The sequence below is a fragment of the Cyrtonyx montezumae genome, unplaced genomic scaffold (assembly GCF_038088225.1).
Source record: "Cyrtonyx montezumae isolate F1298 unplaced genomic scaffold, pur_monq_1.0 scaffold_15, whole genome shotgun sequence".
NCBI classification, from domain to species: domain Eukaryota; kingdom Metazoa; phylum Chordata; class Aves; order Galliformes; family Odontophoridae; genus Cyrtonyx; species Cyrtonyx montezumae.
In genome coordinates this window covers 10,073,930-10,096,728 of record NW_027071881.1, presented here as the reverse complement: position 1 = coordinate 10,096,728, position 22,799 = coordinate 10,073,930, and the positions used below count along the sequence as shown (strand labels likewise).

At 41.3% G+C, this 22,799-nt stretch overlaps 1 protein-coding gene across 2 annotated transcripts in view; it reads right to left on the bottom strand.

Annotated features, from left to right (window-relative positions):
* PITPNM3 (PITPNM family member 3) overlaps positions 1-15,975 on the bottom strand; it is a 35,468-nt gene extending 19,493 nt beyond the window's left edge. Inside the window, exons 1-6 of one of the 2 annotated variants that reach the window (XM_065732154.1) lie at positions 15,931-15,975; positions 9,301-9,393; positions 8,151-8,258; positions 6,740-6,816; positions 3,936-4,171; positions 232-439 (exon numbers count right to left, since the gene is read on the bottom strand). In XM_065732154.1, the coding sequence (XP_065588226.1) occupies positions 232-439; positions 3,936-4,171; positions 6,740-6,816; positions 8,151-8,258; positions 9,301-9,393; positions 15,931-15,952 (744 nt within the window). In that variant the 5' untranslated portion in view covers positions 15,953-15,975. The remainder of the gene's footprint in view (positions 1-231; positions 440-3,935; positions 4,172-6,739; positions 6,817-8,150; positions 8,259-9,300; positions 9,394-15,930) is intronic. The other variant, XM_065732155.1, reaches the window with a different exon arrangement.
* Between the last annotated feature and the right edge of the window lie 6,824 nt (positions 15,976-22,799).

Sequence of the window (22,799 nt, the reverse complement as noted above, 5' to 3'; positions counted from 1 at the left end):
GAATAAATCCACGTTAGATTCTGCATAGGATTCCAGAAGGGTCTTTCTCATGCTGAGTACTGAGAGGGCATTTTGTATAAGTAATCCCAAGTTAATGTTCATGCATCAAATTTACAGCAGCATTCCCTCACATTCTTAACTCAAAACCATGAATGCAAATCAGAAACAGCTTAACAAGGAAGAGTTTCTCCAAAGGAATTTTTCTTTTATATAAGCGAATAGTAGACCTACCTGTCCATTAAAGCCAACTCCATCTGTAGATTTGAGAAAGTCATTGTAAACTTGGTTTGCTCTACTGATCACCATGGCAACTGCGTCCTGGTATTGAGGGGATGAAACAGCCAGCAAGGGCAAAGCAGCCAGTGGGATGTGGTCTTCACTGCTGCTTAGACAGCTTTCATCATAGCTGTAAGGATTTAGGCTAAAGTAGAACACACTACTGTCAAGAAAAATGCAAAAGGCAGCACACAGCATTAGCAAATGAATTGTTATTCATTAACAGAGATAATCTGTGCTGTTGCAATTTACTACTAAAGTATAAGGACCATTTTAACACAATGCTCAACAGCTTAAAAATCAAGGAGTTACTGCTTTATGTGACTATGACAATACAAGAAGGCATTCCTGCGATTAAGCACACAAGGTAAAATTTTTCCACCTTATTTTTGCACATACAAGTAGACATAACTTAAGAGAATAAATTGGTTATTCTCTTTCAGCCTTTTTTCTCTCCCATATACTAACTTACTGCATTAAAGAATAGGATTCAGAAACTACAATGAAATACCTTTTCCTAGAACAGGAGTGTGATAGATACATTGTTCAAAAGCATGTAAAAATGTTTTTCCAAATGTTCCATCCTTTCAATAAGACGGAACAAAGTTGCACTACCTCCAAAATCATATGCAATCGTTTCCACAGTAAAACTTTGCAAAAAGGTGGTTTAAGGGCTGAAAATGGAAGCTGAAATTTGACAGCATGGAAGTTTTATTTTAGTTTGGAAGTGTGCTCTGCAAGTTTTTCAGTAAATACCAGTCCTATCTGGACTGATTTTTATTGATGAGTGGAGAAAACAATTAAGGGAGTCAAAGGTGCAGGTTAGATAACTGACTGATTCAGTAAGCTGACTGTCCTTCAGTGGCTAAAAGAAAAGTCAGAAGTATTTTTGACAATTCAGCCCATCCAAAGTTCATCCAAAGCCAAAGGCAAGCAACTTCAATATACTTACCTAGTGCTCATCTTTGTACCTCCATTTAAATGCCTACAAAACCTACAATGCACACAAAAAAACCTCTGGGATTTACATAGTTAGCCCTTAGCCTGATACACAGGGCTTTATTCAAATAACAGAATCGCACAGAACCACAGAATTGCAGGGGTTGGACGGGACCCCTAACAGATTGAGTCCAAACCCCCCACCAGAGTAGCTCCCTAGACCAGGCTGCACAGGTAGGTGTCCAGGCAGGCCTTGAATGTCTCCAGAGGAGACTCCACAACCACCTCCCATTCTGCCCTCAGTTTATGTTACACATACAAATGCGCAATACACAAAAAGAAATTCTGTGTGTGTGCTTATATATATATATAAACTTTAGAAAAATAATGAGAAAGTTAAGTTTACACTCCATGCCACAGTGAAGGAGTCAGAGCACACAGGTACTCAGGTTCATAGACATCAGTGCTGCTCTGTGAGAGAGAAGCTGCATGCCTTGTGCTGCAGACATCTGGTCAGCAAGCACTGGAGCTGAACCAGGATTAGTTTGCAGGTGGAACTAGTTCAAACAGAGCAGCTGAAATAAAATGCAGTGGCATGCATCCTTTATTTTCTGCTTTCCTGTGCTGACAGAACAACTAAAAGTTATCCAGCATTGTAAGATGACCACTGGACAACCAACTTCCAGTGACGCATATCTTTCAAGACTGACTTCTTTGTCTCCTAAATGTAGGGTTTATTCATTTATTTGAACATGCACAATTATTATTCTCCAGTTTGACTACTACTGTAACTTAGAAGCTTCAGTAAGAAGTGTGAATCCATGTACTCTCATCAAATCAATCCATAAAAAGCCTAACTTTTGATCCAGTCAATGATGTCTAGTTGGAAAAGAAAGATAAAGGTTAAAACTAGAGCCTAGTTATGTCTTTCACAGCAATGGTGGCAATAAGCTTCACGGATCACTTATATATTACAGATTCACACTAGTTGCACAAGCAGTATCTTTCTGATTTATGAGAGAGAAAGGAAACTGAAAGTGATGGAAGTAGAATGGGAACAGACCTGATTAAATAGCCTGAAGCACTTACTAGTTGGGAGTGACTTCTCCCTTGAAAAATCCCTTTCTGTTAAGCCACTATTTGCAAGACAAGGCGGAAAACTTTGTTCAGACGAAACCTTACAGTGGAATTTGTCTGAGCTCGGATGTTCAGCACACAGGCACAGCATAACACAAAACCTGCTCCAAAACTGTAAACAGAGGGTTGCCCTACCTTGGCATGCACTATGATAGCACGTACAGAAAACTGAGTATACATTCAAATAAAAAATGAAATCTTGTGTTGCTGCTTAATCTGGCTCATTCTTGATAAAATATTTCAGTAATTAAAAACACATTTCCTCCTCCACAGTTTGCTAAGTGGGATGTTTACCACAACTTTATGTTCCACAACTGCTTCCTGGAGTTCTGACTGTAAAAGCTGTTGGCATGAAGCTACAGCAATGTGAGAGCAGAGAATCATCTCTCCTTTTGTCAGCTCCAAACAGATAAACCACAAGCAGCTCTATGCCAGAATATATCAAGGCAACTTCAATAATATGCCAGCACTAGAGAATATTCCACTGGACATTCAAATATTCAGCTTAGCGACATTCAAATATTCAGCTTAGCTACTTTCAGTTTGGCTGAGTATTGTATGCTGCAACAAAAAGTAATAAAAAAAAAAAAAAGAAAACAAAAAAAAGAAGGGAGTTCGTTTGTGTTGCCAGCACATGCACCCTTCCTTCCTCTCTGCCAGCTCTTCTTGCAGACAGTTGAGCCCTGTGGACACTGCCTTATGGGACACCTAGGAGACGCTACTGGTCTGGACCACTTAAATGGGGATCTTTCAAACACCTTTTGATGCTTCAACTCCCCTTCTTCTACTGGTTCACTGTCTTTACAGGATAGCAGGCATCACTGTTACCATATCTTAAGGCCCCAAGTATGTTTTTTAAAAAATTATATTATCTCCTCTTCTGCAAGGTTTTTTGCTCTACAATAAGTTCAAATGCAACCTCAGGCGTTATACTGCAAAAAAGGACATAAAAGAGACTATCACTTAGAGGAGCTCAGAAAAAAACACAGAAGTTATTCTCTACTTAGGAAAAAAAAAAGAAATCAAGCAAGTCTGAGTCTTTCCTTCACACTCCCACCACAGAGTTACTCTTAGTTTACATTCTTGGAAGAGTTGAATCAAACCCAAGGGCATGTATCTTTTTCCTTTCACAATCATGCAGAAAAGATTAGTACATGCCTGTTTAAAATATTTATGTCAAGGAAAATATCACTAAAGAAATAAATGTTACCTGAAAAGTTTCCCTCATTTAAGAGGTGAATTTCAGGACTGAAAGAGTGGGCACAGATAAACTGCCTACTGGAAAATTCCATTTGGTATTTTAAACTCACTTCACTAAGACCGTAGGAATAAGTAAAAATTTTGAAGAGATTTTTAATATTTTAATCTTCATGCCACAAAATATTCTACATAAGCTCAGCTAAAATATCACTTGGACTAGTAAAAGAACCACAGCACAATCATAATTACTGCTACCAAAACTGGTAAACTACTATTGATTACCACTACAAGGATGTAGAAGCCAGTTATAACAGCACTCAAAGGAAAATCTCAGGAACTGCTAAGGCTTTTAAGGCAAACAATATAAAACAAAACCAGCTTACTTGGAAACAAGAGAGAAGGCTGCTGCACAGATTGCTGGGCAGGGAACAAGTCTGATTAAGATGTGGCCCAAAGCAGCAGGGAAATGGGCTTGGGTCACCTTCTCAAAGATAGAATTGAAGGTGCTGACGTCTGCCAGCTTGCTGCTTTGATCCTCTCCCCCAGTATCTAAGATGTTCCCTCCATGTAGGATCAGAATTAGCACACGAGTTTTGCATTTCTGGTGTTGAACTCCTTCCTATGAGTAAAACAGGAAATAAGAAAGAAGAGAGCCCTTTTACAAAAAGTGTTGGTATGTTTAGCGTAAATGTTCACAAGCACTGATTTTTTTTTTCCATTCCCACTGCAATCATTTGTGTTACCTGCCTTCGAGAGGGAGTGGGGGATGGCATCTACTTCAAGTATGTCTGGATCAGGCAGAGCACACTAAGCTCTACCATAAAACCCTTGCAGCTCAGATTAAGGTTTTGGACTAACAAAAATTATGAACAGTTTTGTAAACATCAAAAGCTACAGGAAATATATCCAAACTGGAGAAGATGTCAAACATTCACAGACAGCCTAAGTAAGTGTCTAGGTATTGTTAATTGGGCAGCTGCATTTTTGGAAAGGTTTATCTCAAATAATCACGGGATCTAAAAAGAAAAGCAAATAATAATGTTTCTGGATATTTTCATTTCTGCCAATAGAAGCATCAAGCAGAAGAAGGTGATAAGAGCTTTGACAACAGCACCCTCTTGAAATTGACAAAATATTAAAATGAAAAAAAGTAGGGTTAACTTACCCAGACATTTACTGAAAGAGTAAAAATTGTACTGGTGCTGATAGCCATAAATCTCATAAATAAATTTATGAGCACGTGAATGCATGCTTACACAGACAACAATCTACCATGGAAGGTGAAGTGATGTGCTCTGCAGAAAAAACAAGATGTTATCTACTTGAAACAACCTTTGGAGCAACCTTTTTCATGTTTTACAGATGCACTTTTTTTTTCCTTCTGTAGATTCTACAAGCCATATTCACTCAAAGAAGGACTTACTAATACATTATAAGATCAGGAAAACTAGGTAACTTACTGAGAAAGCAGTTGAAATATAATAACAAGATATTCTACTGTGAAATAAACTCCACGTAATTCCAGCAAGGTGTTTTTAATTAGTTTATATTATTTTATATTCTACTATAACCTGATTGTAATCAAATAGACACATCTGTATCTTTATCTGCTGTGCTCATATTATGCCTCTTCTCTTTTTCATTATTTTACCAGTTTATCTGAACTGCAAGATGCTTAAGGCAAAAATTGGATTGATTCATGCGTTTATACAGAACCTTCTAAAAACATGTCACAATTCAGATACATATATCCCTCAGGAATGCAACTGCCAGTATGGCATTACGTTTTTGTGAAGAAACTGACTAATATCATGACAACTGCATCCAATTCTGGGCTTTCCAGTTCAAGAAAGACATGGAACTCCACATGGAACTGATACTAAGAGTCCAGTAGAGGGCTGCAGAGACAGCTGTAGCATGGAACACCTCTCCTGTAAGGAAAGGCTGAGTTCTGGTCTGTTCAGCCTAGGAGAAGGTTGACAGAGGATCTGACCAATGTTTATCAGTATCAAAAGGGTGAGGGTCAGATGAGAAAAACTAACGAAGAAGCAACTGCACACACATATACTTCAGCCTGTAGTTTAGGAGGGCTAGCAGGATGTGCAGGGGGGGAGGCACATATTGTGGTGGATACACTGACTTAGATAAGGAAAAAAGATGTAATTAAGCACGTAGAATGGTAACAGAGAAATAGTTGAAAGAGAGAACTCTAAATTGTTCCACACAGCCATTATTTCTGTTTAGCACGCAGTTTCTAGTCTCCAATACAATTACTCATTTTATGACTCACATTCATCTCCTGAAGGCATGTTGCTGACCTGCCTTTTTAAGTACTGGGCATGCATGGAAGTAGAATGAGAATTTTAAGGCTCCGCTTTTTCCTGCCCTAATTTACAACTTCCATCTCCATTTATTCCCAATCCAGTTATTCAAAGAGAAACTTAATTCCCTTTAAAAAGCTAAGAGCAGCTCCTTCAATATGCCAATGCCAGTCTGTAAATAAGTAGCACTGCTGACAAGACAGGTTGATGTAACCAAAAGCTTCAAAACAGAAAAATTCAAGTAGGTCAGTATTGCTCAAGTCACTGTTACAAAAAGTGCCTCAGCATACCTGTATTTAACAGGTATCCTTCACAGAAGGAATCAAAGGGAATGAAAATAATTTGCCTCTGAAGTACAGCCCAGGCATGACTAAGGCAAGAGACTACTTGAAAGGGCATCCAAAGTGAAAGACTATCATAATTTCCAGGGGGTTTTAGGACTGGGATTCTTCAAAATCAGTGAAGTAGGAATTTGTTTCCTGTTTCCACATGGGAGCAGATGACCTTAATTAGTTAACTCGAAGTACTGCAACTAGTTTAGATACTTCCCATCTTCTAAAGAAGTAATTTTGTTACTATCAATTCCATGACTGCTGCTGAACCTGCTTCTCAAAATATTCATTTGCACTGAAGCACTATGCAGACATGATGTCTCTTGAGAGATACAGATCGTAGTCCCACCCAAGTTAATTATGCAATATCTAAAAAACTTGGTTTGATTTTCAGTGATTGCATGTTCACTTCTTGTTCAAGAAGAAGAAGCACTAAACCATCAAAGAGGCTTATAATTCCACAATGCAATATGACAGTATTTCAACATGTCTGCACCCTGAAAATCAGCAGTTTGTTTTGGGAAACAATCTCACCTCATTGTCCTCTCGTATTTCAATACTGCCTTGTGCAGGTAACTTTTGTTTTCTTAAAGATGCTCTATATAATTCACCTGAAAAGAAGAAAGACATAACTGATTGCATAAATATTTGTGTACCTCATCTTTCACAGACATCTATGGAGTTAAGATACAGTTATAGTTTCAAGACAGAAAGATTCACATTCTATGGACAAACAGAACAATAAAGATTTTTTGCAGTCCTATGCATTAGAGTCCTCTGTTCCAAACAGCAACATTTATAACAAGATTAAAGTCCTTATGCAAAGGTGTACTGTATCAGCACAGACGCTGTTTGTCATATGTGCCTTTCTGGAACAATAATACTGCTGAGTCCAGCATTTCAGCCTTTGCCTAAAAACAAGTACTGTCAGGTAATGAGAAGCAATACATACTAGAATAAGTTCATTATGAGAACTATGGCATGGTAAAACTATGGCAATTTTTTTTGTTGTTGTTAAAAGAAAGCAATTATGAACTAGAAGTGCTAGGTTGTCTTAAGATTATGCCTTTTCTTCCTATTATTCCTCAGTGGAATTTACACAGTAATTAAACATTGTAACATTTCACTAAAGGACAATTACTTCAGCTGAAGTCTAGATTAGTCCTTTGGAGAGGTTAACCCTTCTATAGATAGTGACAAAATCCCAGATGAGATGAGAATCCTCCCACGTAGGTTAACACCTTCTCCCGTACATGTGGGGAGGAGGCTGTGAATGCACGCTGACAGTTTTCTGAATTTAAACAGGCTTCCTCTATTTCCTCTAGCATGTCTGAAGAAAATAAAATGCATCATATAACGCTACAGATAACTCAGTTTACTTTTTCTTTCAGAGTTCTGAATTCACACATTTGTGGTACCACTCCATTTGAGACATGTGAGACATGGTGTGTCAGCATTTGCTTCTCACTCATATCAATGGTGCATTACCTAAATTAATTATTAAGCTAAAGCTGTCTCAAAATATTCTTGAAAGTGTGTCCCCTTGAAAGTTTTACATAATGATTTATTGACTTTGAAAGAGGCCTTCAGAAGGTTTAAGTCACAGGGACTTACTCTATGAAGAAATATAAACTAATGATGATGACTAAAAAGTATTTAATGTACACTGATCATAGGAAACATCGAAAATAAAGGCTGCAGTCATGTAAACTATCTTGCGGTTGTTGAGCTTTGAATCTAAAACAGTCCCAATGAAGTCACTACACTTATGATGCTACTTGGCCTATCAGAGAAGTTTCTTCCTAGAATAGAACATTAATTCATTTCCCAACACTAAAATGTTACTTTCAACTACGCGATACTATATATTTCATTTCTGTTATTTATTTGTCCAGCACCCATTTCCTTAACTTTAAATAGACATGTAAGGCAAGCTAAACAGTACCTTGATTTTCTTCCAGCTTCCCAATTGTTTCTATCTGCTCAACAAGGTCATTTGAGTTCCACTGACTCATGCCAATGAGAATAGCACTTTTTCCTTCCACCACCTCTTCTGTATGAGGACAAAGGAGAACAGAATAAATTGCAATGATGAACAGCCATCAGAACTAAAACTAGTAACTTTGAGATAAATAAGCAGCCTAAGTTAGCATAGGCAAGACTCTCCAGAGAAACTTCCTGCTTACTGACATATCCTGAAGTATACCTATACACTACATAAATTGTGTGCAGGAAAACCAGAGGGTTTGTCAACCAGATTGTTGACTATTTGCTCTTCCCTTGAGTAGGTCACTTAAAAACCAAGTTGGGAACACATCACTCAAGTGTTTAATAACAACTTAGCAGTTAGAATTCCCTCCCCCTTCCCCACTCCAGGCAAGCACCGAAGATCAGAACAACTTTAGAACTGACAACTTTGTTTTTTCCTAACAGCTGAAAGAAATTTAATGTAACCTACCCGCCCTGCCCAACTCACAATTCTCCCTCTTCGGTTTCTAAAAACCAAAAATACTTACAGCATTAAACTACTGACTTGTTATTTTTTTTCTATGAAACAGACATACAGATTATATACTCACATTCATTCAAAAAATGAAATAAGCTATACTATAGTCAAAACAGTCCACAACAGTCAAACTATATGAACTTCTCAGGACATGAATAAGAACTTTTTCCCAGATGTAAGAAAAATCTTGGTCAACATAGTAGAACTTTTATTAGTCATATACTGGCGGCTGAACATTCATTGCAGCCTGAAAATTGAGCTATGTCCTGTAATTATAAGCATTTTTAAGTTTATTATATACCACAATTTTAACAAGTAATTAAAAGTAGTATTTTCCTGCTTCAGACAGGCTTGAAGTGAAAGATACAACTGAATACGCTCCATATTGTTCTGATAGCATATGCATGCAGTTCATGGCAGCTCATTCATCCACACCAGTACTTCACCCATCTCTGATAAACTGGCCTGTTCAAAAATCATACCTCAGTCTCATGAGAACAATGTTGTCAGTCCATTACAAAACAAGATTACTCACTTGCAGCAAAACTGGCAAAAGAATAGGGAGAGTAAATAAAAACTCTGCACTGACCTCGAGCATCAAAGAACTCATCATCAGAGCTTTCCACAGAGTCTTTGAGGACGTTCTGCATGTGCCACTGATCACCAATGAATCCGCGACCAGCTGGAAATACAGACAGACTGACATTAACCCAAGGGAATTCTCACTTCTGTGCCAGACTTAAAAGGACAAGTACAGTAATAAACACTGGTGGTGATAGTTCAAGAGGAACAGTGCACCCAATCAAAAGGATTCTCAAGACAGCATAAAAATTACACTTCTCATTTTCACTTATCAAAAATTAACCATAACCTTGTTTCAATAAAGATGAGCCTGCATCACTTTCATTTAATGGAGATAATGAAAAGATAAATTAAAGCATAAGAAACTCAGCAGGTTATTCAATTCCAACACTCTGATGGTACAATATTTGTTTCCAAGACCTCAAGCAACATTTCGTCATGGCAGTAGTTCCTATTCAAATTACACTTTACTTCTGAGAGAAATGCAATCCTATTTGGCTCACACATTTACAGACAAACTAATAAATACTCATTCATTCAAATTTATTCACAGAGGTTTTTTGGTTTTTTTTTCCATCAGAGAACTTTGTTTTGCCAGAGACCTGTGCTTTCATTCACAGCTTGTCAAGACAAGAGGTCAAAACCCCATCAGAACAGGTACAATAGCAAATACACTGACAGTACTTCTAAAGGGTTACACATAACTCAGGCTGATTGTAACTAGAAAACCAGAGCTACTTAATTATCTCAGTCCTTCTTACACCTACCACATACATATTGCCCTACATCAACAATAAACACTCCTCGAAACATTGGTGAAACAGAGATCAAATCCACCGTAATAACAAAGGCAGAGCCAGACTCCTCACAGCAGCTCAGGACAAGGACAGAAGACACTGGGCATAAGAAGTGAAAGTTTCATACCAGCTTTAAGAAAGATGTTTTCCAGAGAAGAAGAACATTCATTGAAGCAGCTCCTCAGAACTGTGCAGTCATCATTTTTTTGAGTTTTCAAGGCCCAGTTGGATAAAGTCATGAACAGACTGGTCTGCTCACATAGCTAGCTGCACTGTCTGGGAAGTCACACGCACAAAGAGGCACTATGACCAATGCTGCATTCCTATATTCTGTATTAAATATTTAAACACAGCTCAAAATAATTGGAGTCGTGTATTCAGCCCACTGCCTGGGAAACTCAGCCATCACCTCCACTGATCATACTCTTATCTCCACCTCTAAGCACAAGGTTAAAAAAAATCCCATCAGAATTGTGGAGTCACTTTTCTATTCTTCCTGACCACCTTAGAAACAAAATGTCTTTTTCCCCTGGGCTGACCACAGCCTTGCACAAGCACACAGCATATCTCATGCTGGGAGTTGGAAAATGAGAAGAAAGGAATGGATGTACAAAGTACTTAGGTGACCCTGTTACACAACAAATGGCTGCAGATCCCTGCAGAGACAGAAACTTGAAAAATAAGTAAGAAAAAAAGGGCAATTTACATGTAGTTCAGATGAAGGAAAAAAAGCTCATGTTCGGTCATGGGCACTGTTGTAAAATCAAGAGAGCAAGGTACTTGCAGTAGGATTCTATATCATGGGGCAACAGCACACAAATTCAGGATGTTCATGATTGTGGACAGTAAACAACCATTTCAAACAGCAGCTCTCTCTCTCTACAGTACTTAGCAGTGAGACAAGGAGAAGACTTGACTGTTACTCCGCTCTATCACCTCCTTTTACTGGACTCTTTCCTGAGAAAGTCAATACTGCCTGGTGGGTGCCCAGATTTATCTGAATCAGATTCCAGCCTGCTTTGCAGCCTCTGCAGTTGGTCACAGTACACTAGTATAAGCCTTATCATAAGGATGGAATGGATTACAAAAAGTCTGGCTACTAAAAAAGCCCTTGGCAGCACCAGCTTTATTGTATTTCACTAGAAATGCTTCTAGATTTAGAAACAGCTTAAACATAGCCACAGCTGGCAGCACGACTACATATGCTAGCTGCAGCAGTTATTCACATTTATTTGCCGGCTGGACTGCAACACACTGCCCTAGTACAATAGACTTATCAAGTCTGCTTCATTCTGTGCCAATAGCTTAAGCATTAGCCACTTCTGTAGGACTCTATTAACTATTCCTTGATTATATTAGACATTGCCATTGCCTGGGGTCACTGATTACAGCATCAACTGCTGCATATTTTATTATTTAATTTCTGAGAAGGAAAAGATCAGACTTATTCAAAAATATAGGCTACCTCTGACATTTGATGCTTCTAAGTATTTCTCAGACTTGCTGACTGGTTCCCAGCACACAGATTTCAGCATTTTTTGAAAGGAGGGCGGCAATTAACATTTTATTTCAGTTGATCAGCATCACTGTTTCTGAGAGTGGCAGGGTAAGCTATCCAGAAAACCAATGCCTATAACAGAAACCCGTATCATTAACCTGCAGGTCACTTACACAAGTAAGCTAGAAGTACACACACTAATTTCCAGAAGCTATTGGAGTCAACACACCAGACTGACAGTAAAGACAAGACAAATACTTTCACGCAACACAGTCCACAGAAATGGATAGAGGCTTTCCTCCGAAGAGAAGCAGAAGCAAAGTTTCCTGCCTAAACTACATCCTTTTGTACAGTACTGCTGATTCCTACACTCACTTGTTATGCAGACAGCTGAGTGTGGGTTAGTCCTGAGCAGAGCCATCTTAAGCACTGTGCAGAGATGCTGAATTCTCTACCTATGCTCCTGTATGCTATAACTCATGGAAAGACTCCTAAAATAATGAAGTCTAACTAGCACCTAACACTACACCACTAAACCATGTCCCTTAGTTCCACATACACACATCTCTGTGTTCAGTTTTGGGCACCTCACTGCAAGAAAGACATTGAGGCCCCTGGAGCATGTCCAGAGAAAGGCAATGAAGCTGGTGAGGTGTCTGGAGTACTGGCCTTACGAGGAGCATCTGAGGGAGCTGGGATTGCTCAGTATGGAGAAGAGAAGGCTCAGGGGAGTCCTTACTGTTCTCTATAACTAACTGAAGGAAGACTGAGGTGAGCTGGGGGTTGGCCTCTTCTCTCATGTAACTAGTAATAGGATGAGAGGGAATGGCATTAAGCTGCACCAGGGGAAATTCAGACTGGATGTTAGGAAATATCTCTCCAAAAGAGTGGTCAGGCACAGCAATGGGCTGCCCAGGGAGGTGGTGGAGGAGTCACCAACCCTAGAGGTATTCAAGGAATGTGTAGACATTGTGCTGAGGAACATGGTTTAGTGAGAATGATTGGTGATAGGTGGATGGTTGGACAGGATGATCTTATAGGTCTTTTCCAACCCTGAAAATGAGAACCATGACTTGAGTCATCGCTGCTTATTACAGCAGAGCTTCACCGGCAGGGTCAGCACAAGCACTTCATGAGTGGGCCCTCCTGCAAAAGTCATTCAATGCAGTTCACATCAGTGTCACAGTCATAGATTTCATCAAGCTTTGAAGCAGGCCCAGCAGTCCACCATGTTTTTTACATGATAATAAACATCTGCAAATCAAATCTAGGCATAAGCACAAGCCACAGACAGGTAAACATTAAAGCAGCACTCTTGGTTATTACTATCACACCAACCTATTCAGTAGAGCTATATTCTCATAGCAACTGAAAACTTGGTGTGTTAGTAAATTACTGAAGACTGAACTAACCTCAAAAAGAATTAATCAAAAATTGACTTTGTTGCACAGATTAAAGCCTTTCTGCTTATCAAACTTGTTTCAGAGCTGCATCTTCTTTGAATTCAGGAAAGGTTTTTCTAATAAAATTGGAAAGCACAAGTCATTTTCCATGTGAAAATAAATGCTGGGTAGAAAGACTTCTGTTGTTGCATAATACTTCTTTCTGTTCTGCGGGTTTCAGATGCATCCTTCCTACCCTACAAGTGATTTAAATGAGCTACTCACACAATGTTACCTAGGAACTACAGAACTGAGTCTTACCAGAGGTCAAAATTATCCATTGTTATATTCTAGTTAGGTTTTATTTCTTCTACAGCAAACACAAAACTGAAGATGTATTTTAAAATACATGAATTTTAACTACAGGAAATACTGCTTGGACTTGAAAGTTCTGACAAGAAAAGGGGGAAGATGATGACAGCCCCTTGTATTTAGTTCTAGAGTGAAAACTGATGTTGGAAGTAAGCAGCATACATGGAGATAAGCAGGGGGTGGTCAGTAGAGGAAACAGAGAGCCCTCAGAGGACAGCACACAGAGACAGAGGAAGAAAGACAGTGAGTCCAGGTGAGGAATCCATGAGACAGCGGAAAACTAAAACAGGGGTGAGAAAGGATCTCGCTTTACTCTTACTGTGGTTGAATCTTTATCAAAATAAAAATGAGAGCAAAGAGCCCAGTTGACTCAGCCACAGACCCAGTTAAAGAGAAGTTTCACACAAAAAAGCAGGTTTTGTTGCTATGAAGAAAAACAGCTAACTGGAAGAACAATCTAGACACCTCTGTGGGCAGAAATATCCAATATTAGCAGCTCCTCTCACCCATCTCCTCGCCCTGTGCCTTTCCAGTAACAGCACTTCAGCAACTAAAAGTCCCTTTTTACCTATTACATACATCCTTCAACTGACAGTTCTGCAACAGATGGCATGGACAGGTACATGTGTGTTTGGCTCACTGAGAGCACAAAACGAAACAAGAAACTAAATTGTGCAGGCCTCTGAGCCCCTATTTTAAGGTACCAGTGACATTTTCAGACTTGCACCTTATGGAATCACCAGTGAAACAGGGGAAGAGAGAGAGGAGGTTGAACATGGTGGTTCAGGCTCCAAACACTAAACTAAGCTTTTCTGTAAATACAGTACATCCTTCAGAGCTGCTTCTTGGTGCTTCAGATGCCAGTGCTCTCACAGCAGAAATTAACTCCACCCTTTCTCTCAGCAGCATCACCACCTCCTCCACACTCGCTCTCCAAAACAAGGAACATATGAATATTCTCTAACCTTTTCCTGCAACGACTGTAGGTGGACTGCCTGCATCACATCTGAAAGGCTCTACTTTCACAGTGCAGACATTTTTGTTTTCTGTGAAAGATCTGGTACTTTTGAGTCACTGCTGTTACAAAAATGAAACAGAAGATGAAGAACAGCTACCACATCACTCACAGGGACATATCAGCTAGATCTGCAGCTGCCACAATATGCTCCACAACTTACAATCCTGTATGTGACTGAGCATTTCTTTGCAAGATCTTCATTCCAGTCGCTTAAGATCTGGTGGATATGTCAAGCTGACCGCTTGTAAAAGCCCTTAATAAGCAAGTGTGACATTCAAAAGTGAACAAGCAACACATTTAACAGCCACTAGAATAACGGCTTTCTGCCACAGAAATAATAGTGGCAGAAATGCAGGGAATGTACAAGCACAACAATCATATTTCTGTATATGTGCATATTCCAGCTCATACATAAACTCATCAGACTCAATTTATAAAAGCAGTACATTTAATTTATTTAAGATGAAAAGCAATGACAACATAAAGCTGGCATCAAAAGCCACATTTTACCTACCAAAGTGTGTGGAAGCAATCATGCACAAGAGAAGAGCTATCCTGGAAAATCCACATGCAAAGTTGTACATGAACAAGCATGCCATGTCTGCAGAACAGAATACCGAAGTACCACTGAATGCAAAAACACCACCTCCTTATCTTCCTACCAAAGCTAAAATTACAGCAAATGAATCAAAATGTGTCTTTTTCCACTTCGATTAATCCTTAATTTATCAAAGAATAAAACACCAATCATTTAGTTCTACATCCAGTTTTTTGCATTTTCTGAAGTGACTGATGCTCTCATATTCTTGACTGCTATTTCTTAGGGCTGCCACCAATTCATGCCTATCCAAGAGCAGGGGGAATCCTGTTTGGCAGAAAACACTCCATTTTAGCTGTAATAACACCATGCTGATGTGAAGATGCAGGTAACAGTGCTGGCAGTGAACACCTGGTAAGTTTCACGTGCAAACCAACAGGCATTAAGTCATGGCACAATTAGGCCTTCACCTCCCAAAGCAATAGGTTCCGTGTGCAATCTCAAAGAAACCTAGCACTGCAACAACTGCATGCCACCTGGTGCAGGGGCACCACCCATGTGGTACAGGCTTTCCAGCCTGTACCCTACAGTGCCAACCTCCTTCAAATTGACCAGTCTCTGGGGAAGGAAAAGCAAAACCGGTGAACCTACGAGGTGCAGGATGGGCTGTTCGTGCCTTCCGTCTGAGCAGGTACTACCGAACAAGCACACCTTTTCTATTTGCAAAGGAGCCCGGGCTACCGCGTCCCACTCTGCTTCTCCCAGGCCAGGCAGCGGCGCGCATCGGCTCCATCGGGCCCCGGCGTTCCCCCAGCGCCAGGAGCGCCCGGACGGACATCGCGATGTCCCTACAACCCCACACAGCGCCCTACGTCGTCAGCACAGGCGCCGAAGGCAGCGCGGGCCCCGCTCGAACGAACGCACTGCGACCCCACAAAGGATTCCGCGCACACCCTTTGGTACGCGCCTCCAGCTGCCCCTCAGGGCTGCCCACCCCCGCCGCCCCATCCCCGTGGTCTGCCACACGCTCACCTGGGCGCAGAGCTTTCGCCATCTCCAGGCTACCCGCTCCGGGCCGAGCCGTGCTCGGCCGCGTCAGCTGCTCGTCCGCGGAGCCCTCCCGGCGCGCCGGCACCGCGCGCCCCACCGCCCCATCTGCTCGCGACGGAGGCCCCCGCACCGCCCTGTCCCGCCGCGCAGCCCCCGCAGTTAAAGGGGCAGCGCGCGGCTCCCACGCGCCATGCGGCCGAGTCCAGGCGGCGCGGGCCGCGGCTGCTCGGAACCGGCCTGGAGAAAGCTGCGCGCGACGATCGACCGCACCGGCCCGCCCCAGCAGCCGGGCCGCCGTCGGCCGCTGCCGGAGACCGCACGCTTCTGGCGGCGCCGATGTGCAGAGCGGAAGCCCTCAAGGCCTGCAACCCGCCCGCCCGTCCCTCCTGGTGTCCGAGGCGGGGCTCCCGGCCTTCGGCGGCACACCTCAGAGGAGGGAAGCGGGGGCGAAACGGCCCGCGCCGCCCTGAGCCGAACCCCGTTCGGCAGCCCGGGGCGTCACAGGGCCCCGGTGCATAGTGCCAGGGGCTCACCGTGCGCGCGGCTCAGTCGCTGCTGCAGCGCTTCCCGCGCGGCTCCCGCCGGCAGCCTGGTTGCAGAACCTCTTTGCCCGTTGCCAAGCCCTGCGCGGATGCCGCTGCTGAATTGCTGCAAGGCACTGCCTTGTAAGTCAGTGCTCTGCTGCGCAAGCTGAACTAGGGAACTTTCAGGGCATAACTTGTTTTCCTCTTCCTTCGCGACCCTCGCTAGAGGTATTTCTCTGACGCTACCGTAGCGAAAAGAGAGCGGCCAGCTCCTCCCAACCTCCCAAGAATTGCGAGAAACTCACCTTAAGAAGTAGATGCCTGTCTTAGAGGAATAACGGGAGGAGACAGGCAGAAAGACTCTGAGGGGTTGCATTTAGTTATAGCGTGTCAGTACACCACCAAATAAAGCTCAATAAACAAAAGTTTTGCCCAAGGGAACATACAGTTTGAGAGCCAAGCAAACCCAATGCAGCAGAGACCAAAAGCAACTTATAGACTTTCCATCTTAAGTTGGTAGGTACAAACATAAAGATTCAACTTGCTTTGGATTTATTAAACAGCTCATTCAAGCAGTCAAAGCAAATACCACTGAGAGCAGTGTTTCAAACCCCAGAGAAAGTTAAATGGCTTTGTTTGAACCTTAAGTGGAACAGTCACAACTCCCAGTAATTTTCACCCCAAAGCCAAGTGCCAGTAAGCTAACTGTAATTTATGTTATACCATCTATGTGTGACATCCATGGTGGAAAGTTTGGGCTGGAGCCTCACTGCCTCTACTGTTTCACTTCAAGTCCCATTTGAAAGATGTGACCAGACAATGGGTTTCTCAAAGATGCTGTAGAAAGATGCTGTAGTGTCACTAAACTACCAAATAAAGCAAGCCTAGAGAAAGGCTATGGATAATATATTCATGGGTCTGGTGGAAATACTAGCTCAGCGGAAAGTATCTGAAAGATGGGGATATATTTGAATAGAGTAGCGCACTCCTTACTCTGTGCTGCTCCCTACTGTGACAACTGTAGTACTTTCCAAACCATTTCTGTCTTGTACAGATGCGACCTGCCCCCCTCACTTCTGGAAGGGAGCAGGCCAGTAATAAACAGGTTTAAAATATCTAGTTTAATTTCATGTTAACCCAGTACCAGTTGGAGTAGGAAGCAGAACAATAGACAGACTGTGGCTTACTTTTAACAAGCATTTGAAAATGCATGATTATCTACAGCTATCAAATGTATGACAAATGCATGTTTATCATAAAAGCTGTCATGACAACAGCATGAAAGGGATAAACAAAGCAGCATGTCTTCTCCATGTTATTCACTGAGAGCAAGCATGCAGTGAGCTTTGCTTTCTGTTATACCTGTGCAACTACTCTGAACTCATCAGAGTGAAAATACACAAGCAAAGAAATTCATCTCTTATTGTTGTCACCCATGCAGAAGGCTAGCACAAGACTTAGACATCACTTCGGCATTGTCTCAAGGAAGCTACTCATACAAGAGACTCAGACACTGTTCCACTTGTACTGTATCTTTTTAAAAGGTCTTCATCCTTTCCATATATGTGTCCAGCCTGGACAGACACGGACCACAATAACTTTTCAGAGGTGTCAGCCTAACACTCCATGCCAGCTACTGTGTAGAAGCCACATCAAACCAGATTCTTATAATAATCTGAACAGAATTTTCCATGAGATTTTTTTCTAGGGCTTGGAATAATTTAGTTTGCAGGTAAGACACAACCAGAGAAATTCCCATGAGGATATTACCTATCTTAATAGCTCTGTACTTCATTAACTGCACTCAATTTAATAACCAGACCAACATTAAAGCGAAAGTGATTTCTTTTTCATGCTCCTCAAATCTTCATTGGGAGAGAAAGGGACAGAACCTGCCTTCCATTTAGAGATCTGAAGCAGTTTATGCAGACACAAAACAATGCAGTCTTTAAGCAGAATATCTTTACAATTTATCAAAAATTATTTTATCAATAAGATTTTTGCATAGTATTATCTTCTCTGTATGTGAAAACACTGAACTAAGTCAAATTAGTCTCTTTCTTAGGAGACACAAGATGCAACAATTTCAGCATTAACATCTGCATGAGATTTAAACTATACAAACTGTTTTCAAAAACTACTGTATTCTGTGCTCTAAAAAGGTTTGGCTAATATTATTGAAAGAAAAAATTATTCTAAAATGCCCTTAGAGTCTGAACTATATAGAGAACATAAATACTCAGATCAGGTAAATGTTAAATTTCCCTGTCCTTTGTCCTGTTCCCAGAGCTCTGCTCACCATGCTCAGAGGTTCTTAATAAAAATAAAAAAATAAAAATAAAAAAATCCTTTCAACTTACATCACGAAGAGGAAATTTAAACCTTGCAGTGATGGAACACTACAAGATATATCCTACACTATTATATTTGCACAACAGGGAAGTAGGCAAATTCTGGGACTTGGGGTAGGAGGTACTACTGCTACACCAGTTACACAGATAACACTGCTTCTTGTTGTCAGCTATTCAGATAAAGCAGACGTTCAATAACATACAAGAGTAATCCTTAATGCCTCTATGAAAACACATTTTTAAGTCAAATTCTGATCCAACCATTGAAAGAAAATTGTGCCAGTAATCTGATGGCATTGTTCAACAGTTGTTGTTTTTTTTTTTTTGTCAATGGGTTATTATGAGCTGGTTCGACCCGGTTCTGTGACAACTGGGGCAGGGGACCCACAGACCCACACCCCGGAAAAGGGGAAAGGAGGGAAAAGGGAGATGGGCCTGAAAACAAAACAGTGGCAATGAACTGAGGAGGAAAGCTGATTTACTAAATAAGATATTGAAATGCAAAATAACACGATATAATTGGAATTAAAGCTAATAAATCAAGTAAAATGAGCAAGAGAGTGTCTGTAAAAACCAGAGGCCTTGAAAAACCACTGAAGGCAAGATGGCTAGCGAGCACACACTGCTGGGTTGATCCCCAATTGAAACAAAGCAACACAAAGTTGCTGCTAGCTCTAGTTAATTCCAGGTACCACAGATCTTGCCCCTTTCCACCAACAAGGCAGCACTGACTGATACCAGAATTAGCTGGCGCTGAATGTACGGCTGCGAGAAGTCCACATCAGGCACACAAGACCAGACAAATGCCTGGCCCTAATAACGAGCATTTTGCTAACAATATCACAGCCCTTGCTCTGCAGGAAAGTGGTGTTGAACTAATGGCCAAAACAGCTGTCAATAGTTGCAGAAATAAGAGCTGTGGGAGAGAGTCCTGTTAAGTCAACCCTCAATCTGTTCACAGAATTGTAGGGGTTGGAATGGATCTCTAGAGATCATCTAGTCCAACCCCCCTGCAAAAGCAGCTCCCTAGACCAGGTTGCACAGGTAGGCATGCAGGCAGGTCTTGAACATCTGCAGGGAAGGGGACTCCACAACCTCTCTGGGCAGCCTGTTCCAGCTCTCCATCACCCTTACTGTGGAGAAATTCATATGCACATTTGTGCAGAACTTCCTGTGCTTCAGTTTGAGGCCATTTCCCCTTGTCCAATTGCCACACACTGCTGAGAAGAGTCTGGCCTGATTTCTTTTTTTTTTTTTTTTCCATTAGAAAAAGAGTAATACAGTAATAAAATTGCAGGGTCTCTCCTTTCAGTGGATATGCTCTGAGCATTCTTCCCACATGGAAAGCACTACTCACTGTTAGCTTCCTAGTGTTACTTTTGATCAAGGCAGCCTGTTTTATAGTTTAGTTTTGTGGCTTTTTTCCTACAGCATTGCTATAGTGGCTTAATGCACTGCTGGGAAGCACTCCTCCTGGCCCGATTGCTAGTCCACTTGGACTACGACAGATGCAAGAAGGTTCAATGATGAATATCAGCTTGATACTAAATCCATTTATTTTACTAAATGAGGGACCAAGTATTAGGAATTTTGGAAGGAAGGGAAAAAAGTCTGTATACATTCAGAACAAAAATGAAATGCTAGGAGTAATCTGACAGCCCAGCTCTCTGCTGTGGAGTGCTTTAAACAGTGGGCTATTTTTAATCTTATTTTCTAATTGAAATGCTGAGGGGAGAGGACCAACAGTGGCAGCAGGATTTTTATAACCATCTATAGAGCTTTCCTGCTCTGCAGCACAGCAGCTGCACAGACATACCCACCTCAGGCTTGTGGTTGTCTAGTCAAGAAGCACCTGCATGAATCATTTGATGGAAACAAGGGTAGCCGAGTATGTACCCTGCAGAATGGAGACCTTCAAACCTTCCTGCCATGCCATCTGTGTTACTGAGACTGGAGTTAGATCTGCTCTTGCTAATTAAGTGACTCTCACAGCTGAGACAGAGTGGCACAGTTAGGCTGGCCTTAAGTTGTCACACATCATAGCATGACAGTATTACACATTTCTTTATTCAGGGTCAACAGTTAACATTCCCAGCACATACAAAGTGCCATTAAAACAAACAAAAAAACAATACATATTATCTATGTCCTGAAGAAAAAAAAAATCTCACTGCAGATGACTAGGAGCTAGTCAGAGTCAACACACTTTCTTACATTATTCCCATTCCTTCCTCCCCCAATTCTGATACTAATCTTACAGTCCAGTGGACCATTTATTCCCCACAGGCTGTCTACTGGCATTAACCTCCAGAGAGCTGGCCTGCTCCAGAAACCCAGACTCAGAACAGGGACTAGTCTCACTCCTCCTGCTGGTACACATCCTGCAGGATCACCCAGACAGGTAGTTTTCCCAGACCCAGAAAGAAACGAATTTTGATGGTTGGACTAGATGATCTTGTAGGTCTTTTCCAACCTAATGTATCTATGAATTAAATGTTTGTGCAATGCCTCCTATAAGCTAAGTAGAAACACCAAGAATATTGCCCAGCACAGCCCTAAGCTGCAGTGGTCACCAAGGCCCTTTTACCCTGGTCGCCTCTAACAGGCTGAGACCAGTAATGCCAGCATCCCTGCAGCTGTGACCAGTCACAAAATCAGTCACAGAACATCTGAAGTTGGAAGGGATCCTTTGAATCCACCAAGCTCCTTTCCTACACTAGGAAACTGTGTCATCTTGGTCCCTTGAACCACTAGCCACAAGAGCAGCACCCTCTTGGGTACAGCACTCCACCAAAGGCCTATCCATCAGGGTGACCCCTTTATGTGTATGTGTGCCTCTGGCACAGCTAGGCTGAAAATACAAGTCTCCAGTAATGAACAGTGAAGCAAAAGTTAGAACTGACTACAACCTTAACACTGTGGGAATTTTTTTTATTATTATTTTTTAGTTCATTTTTTTTAAGCTGCTATCTACAGCTAGATTTACATACTTATATGCAGTATAGTAGGAACTTATTTTAAGGAAAACTCTTACAGCTCATGAATTATCACTAAATTCAGCATTTTTTGCAGCCAAGTTTGTTATAATTGCTGTAAAGCTTATGCAAGTTCAAAAATACCTTGGCAAAACAGGGAGCTGCTTAGAAGAGCTTTTAAAAAGAAAAATATTAAAAGTCAAAATTCCCTCAGCAGCAATAACTGAGCTTATTCCATGAAAAGAGACATCTTCCTAGGGAGAAAACAATAAGGAATGTGACTGTGAGAGACATAAACTCCAATAAACAGGTGAAAGTAACCACTGAACTTTGAACATCAGCTTGCATTTCCTTCTATACAGAACAATACAGCTTGAAATAACACTTTGCATTTATGTGAGCTCTTCTCATTGAGATATTTTAGAAGGCAGATTCTGCCAGCCCCATCTCTGTTCCACATTAAAATTACAATAGTGCCCGGGGGCCCAATGGTCAGACACCTCCCCTGCCTGTGGTAGAAACGTCAGTCAAGGCACTCCTTTTACCTATACATTGCAAACTATTACATGAGAGAGAACAAGCAGACACTAACACTCAGGTAAAACACAAGGAAACAGATGACAAATGATCAGCTAGGACCTTCAACCTGCTTCATTCTCTCAGACCAGACTAGCATTCTAAAACCAAAGTCCAACCTGGCACTTCAAGCATGCTGCAAGAGATAACATGGGGTCTTCTGATGACACGTACTTGAAACCTACTATATTCTTCAAGGACATGCCTTGAGGAAATATACTGAAGCAAACTGTCTGACAGTTGGCAAGCCCATTCGTTATGAACAGAACCCCTTCTCCTGTTGTTGGTGAATCAGATCTCAAAAAGTGACCCAAAAATAATAATAAGAAAATTCCTGGTAGGAGAAAAGCAGTCAAAAGAGAAATGGCAGAAAGTTAGCCTCCAGGAATAACCCAGAGATAAAACAAACCAAACAGAGGAAAGGT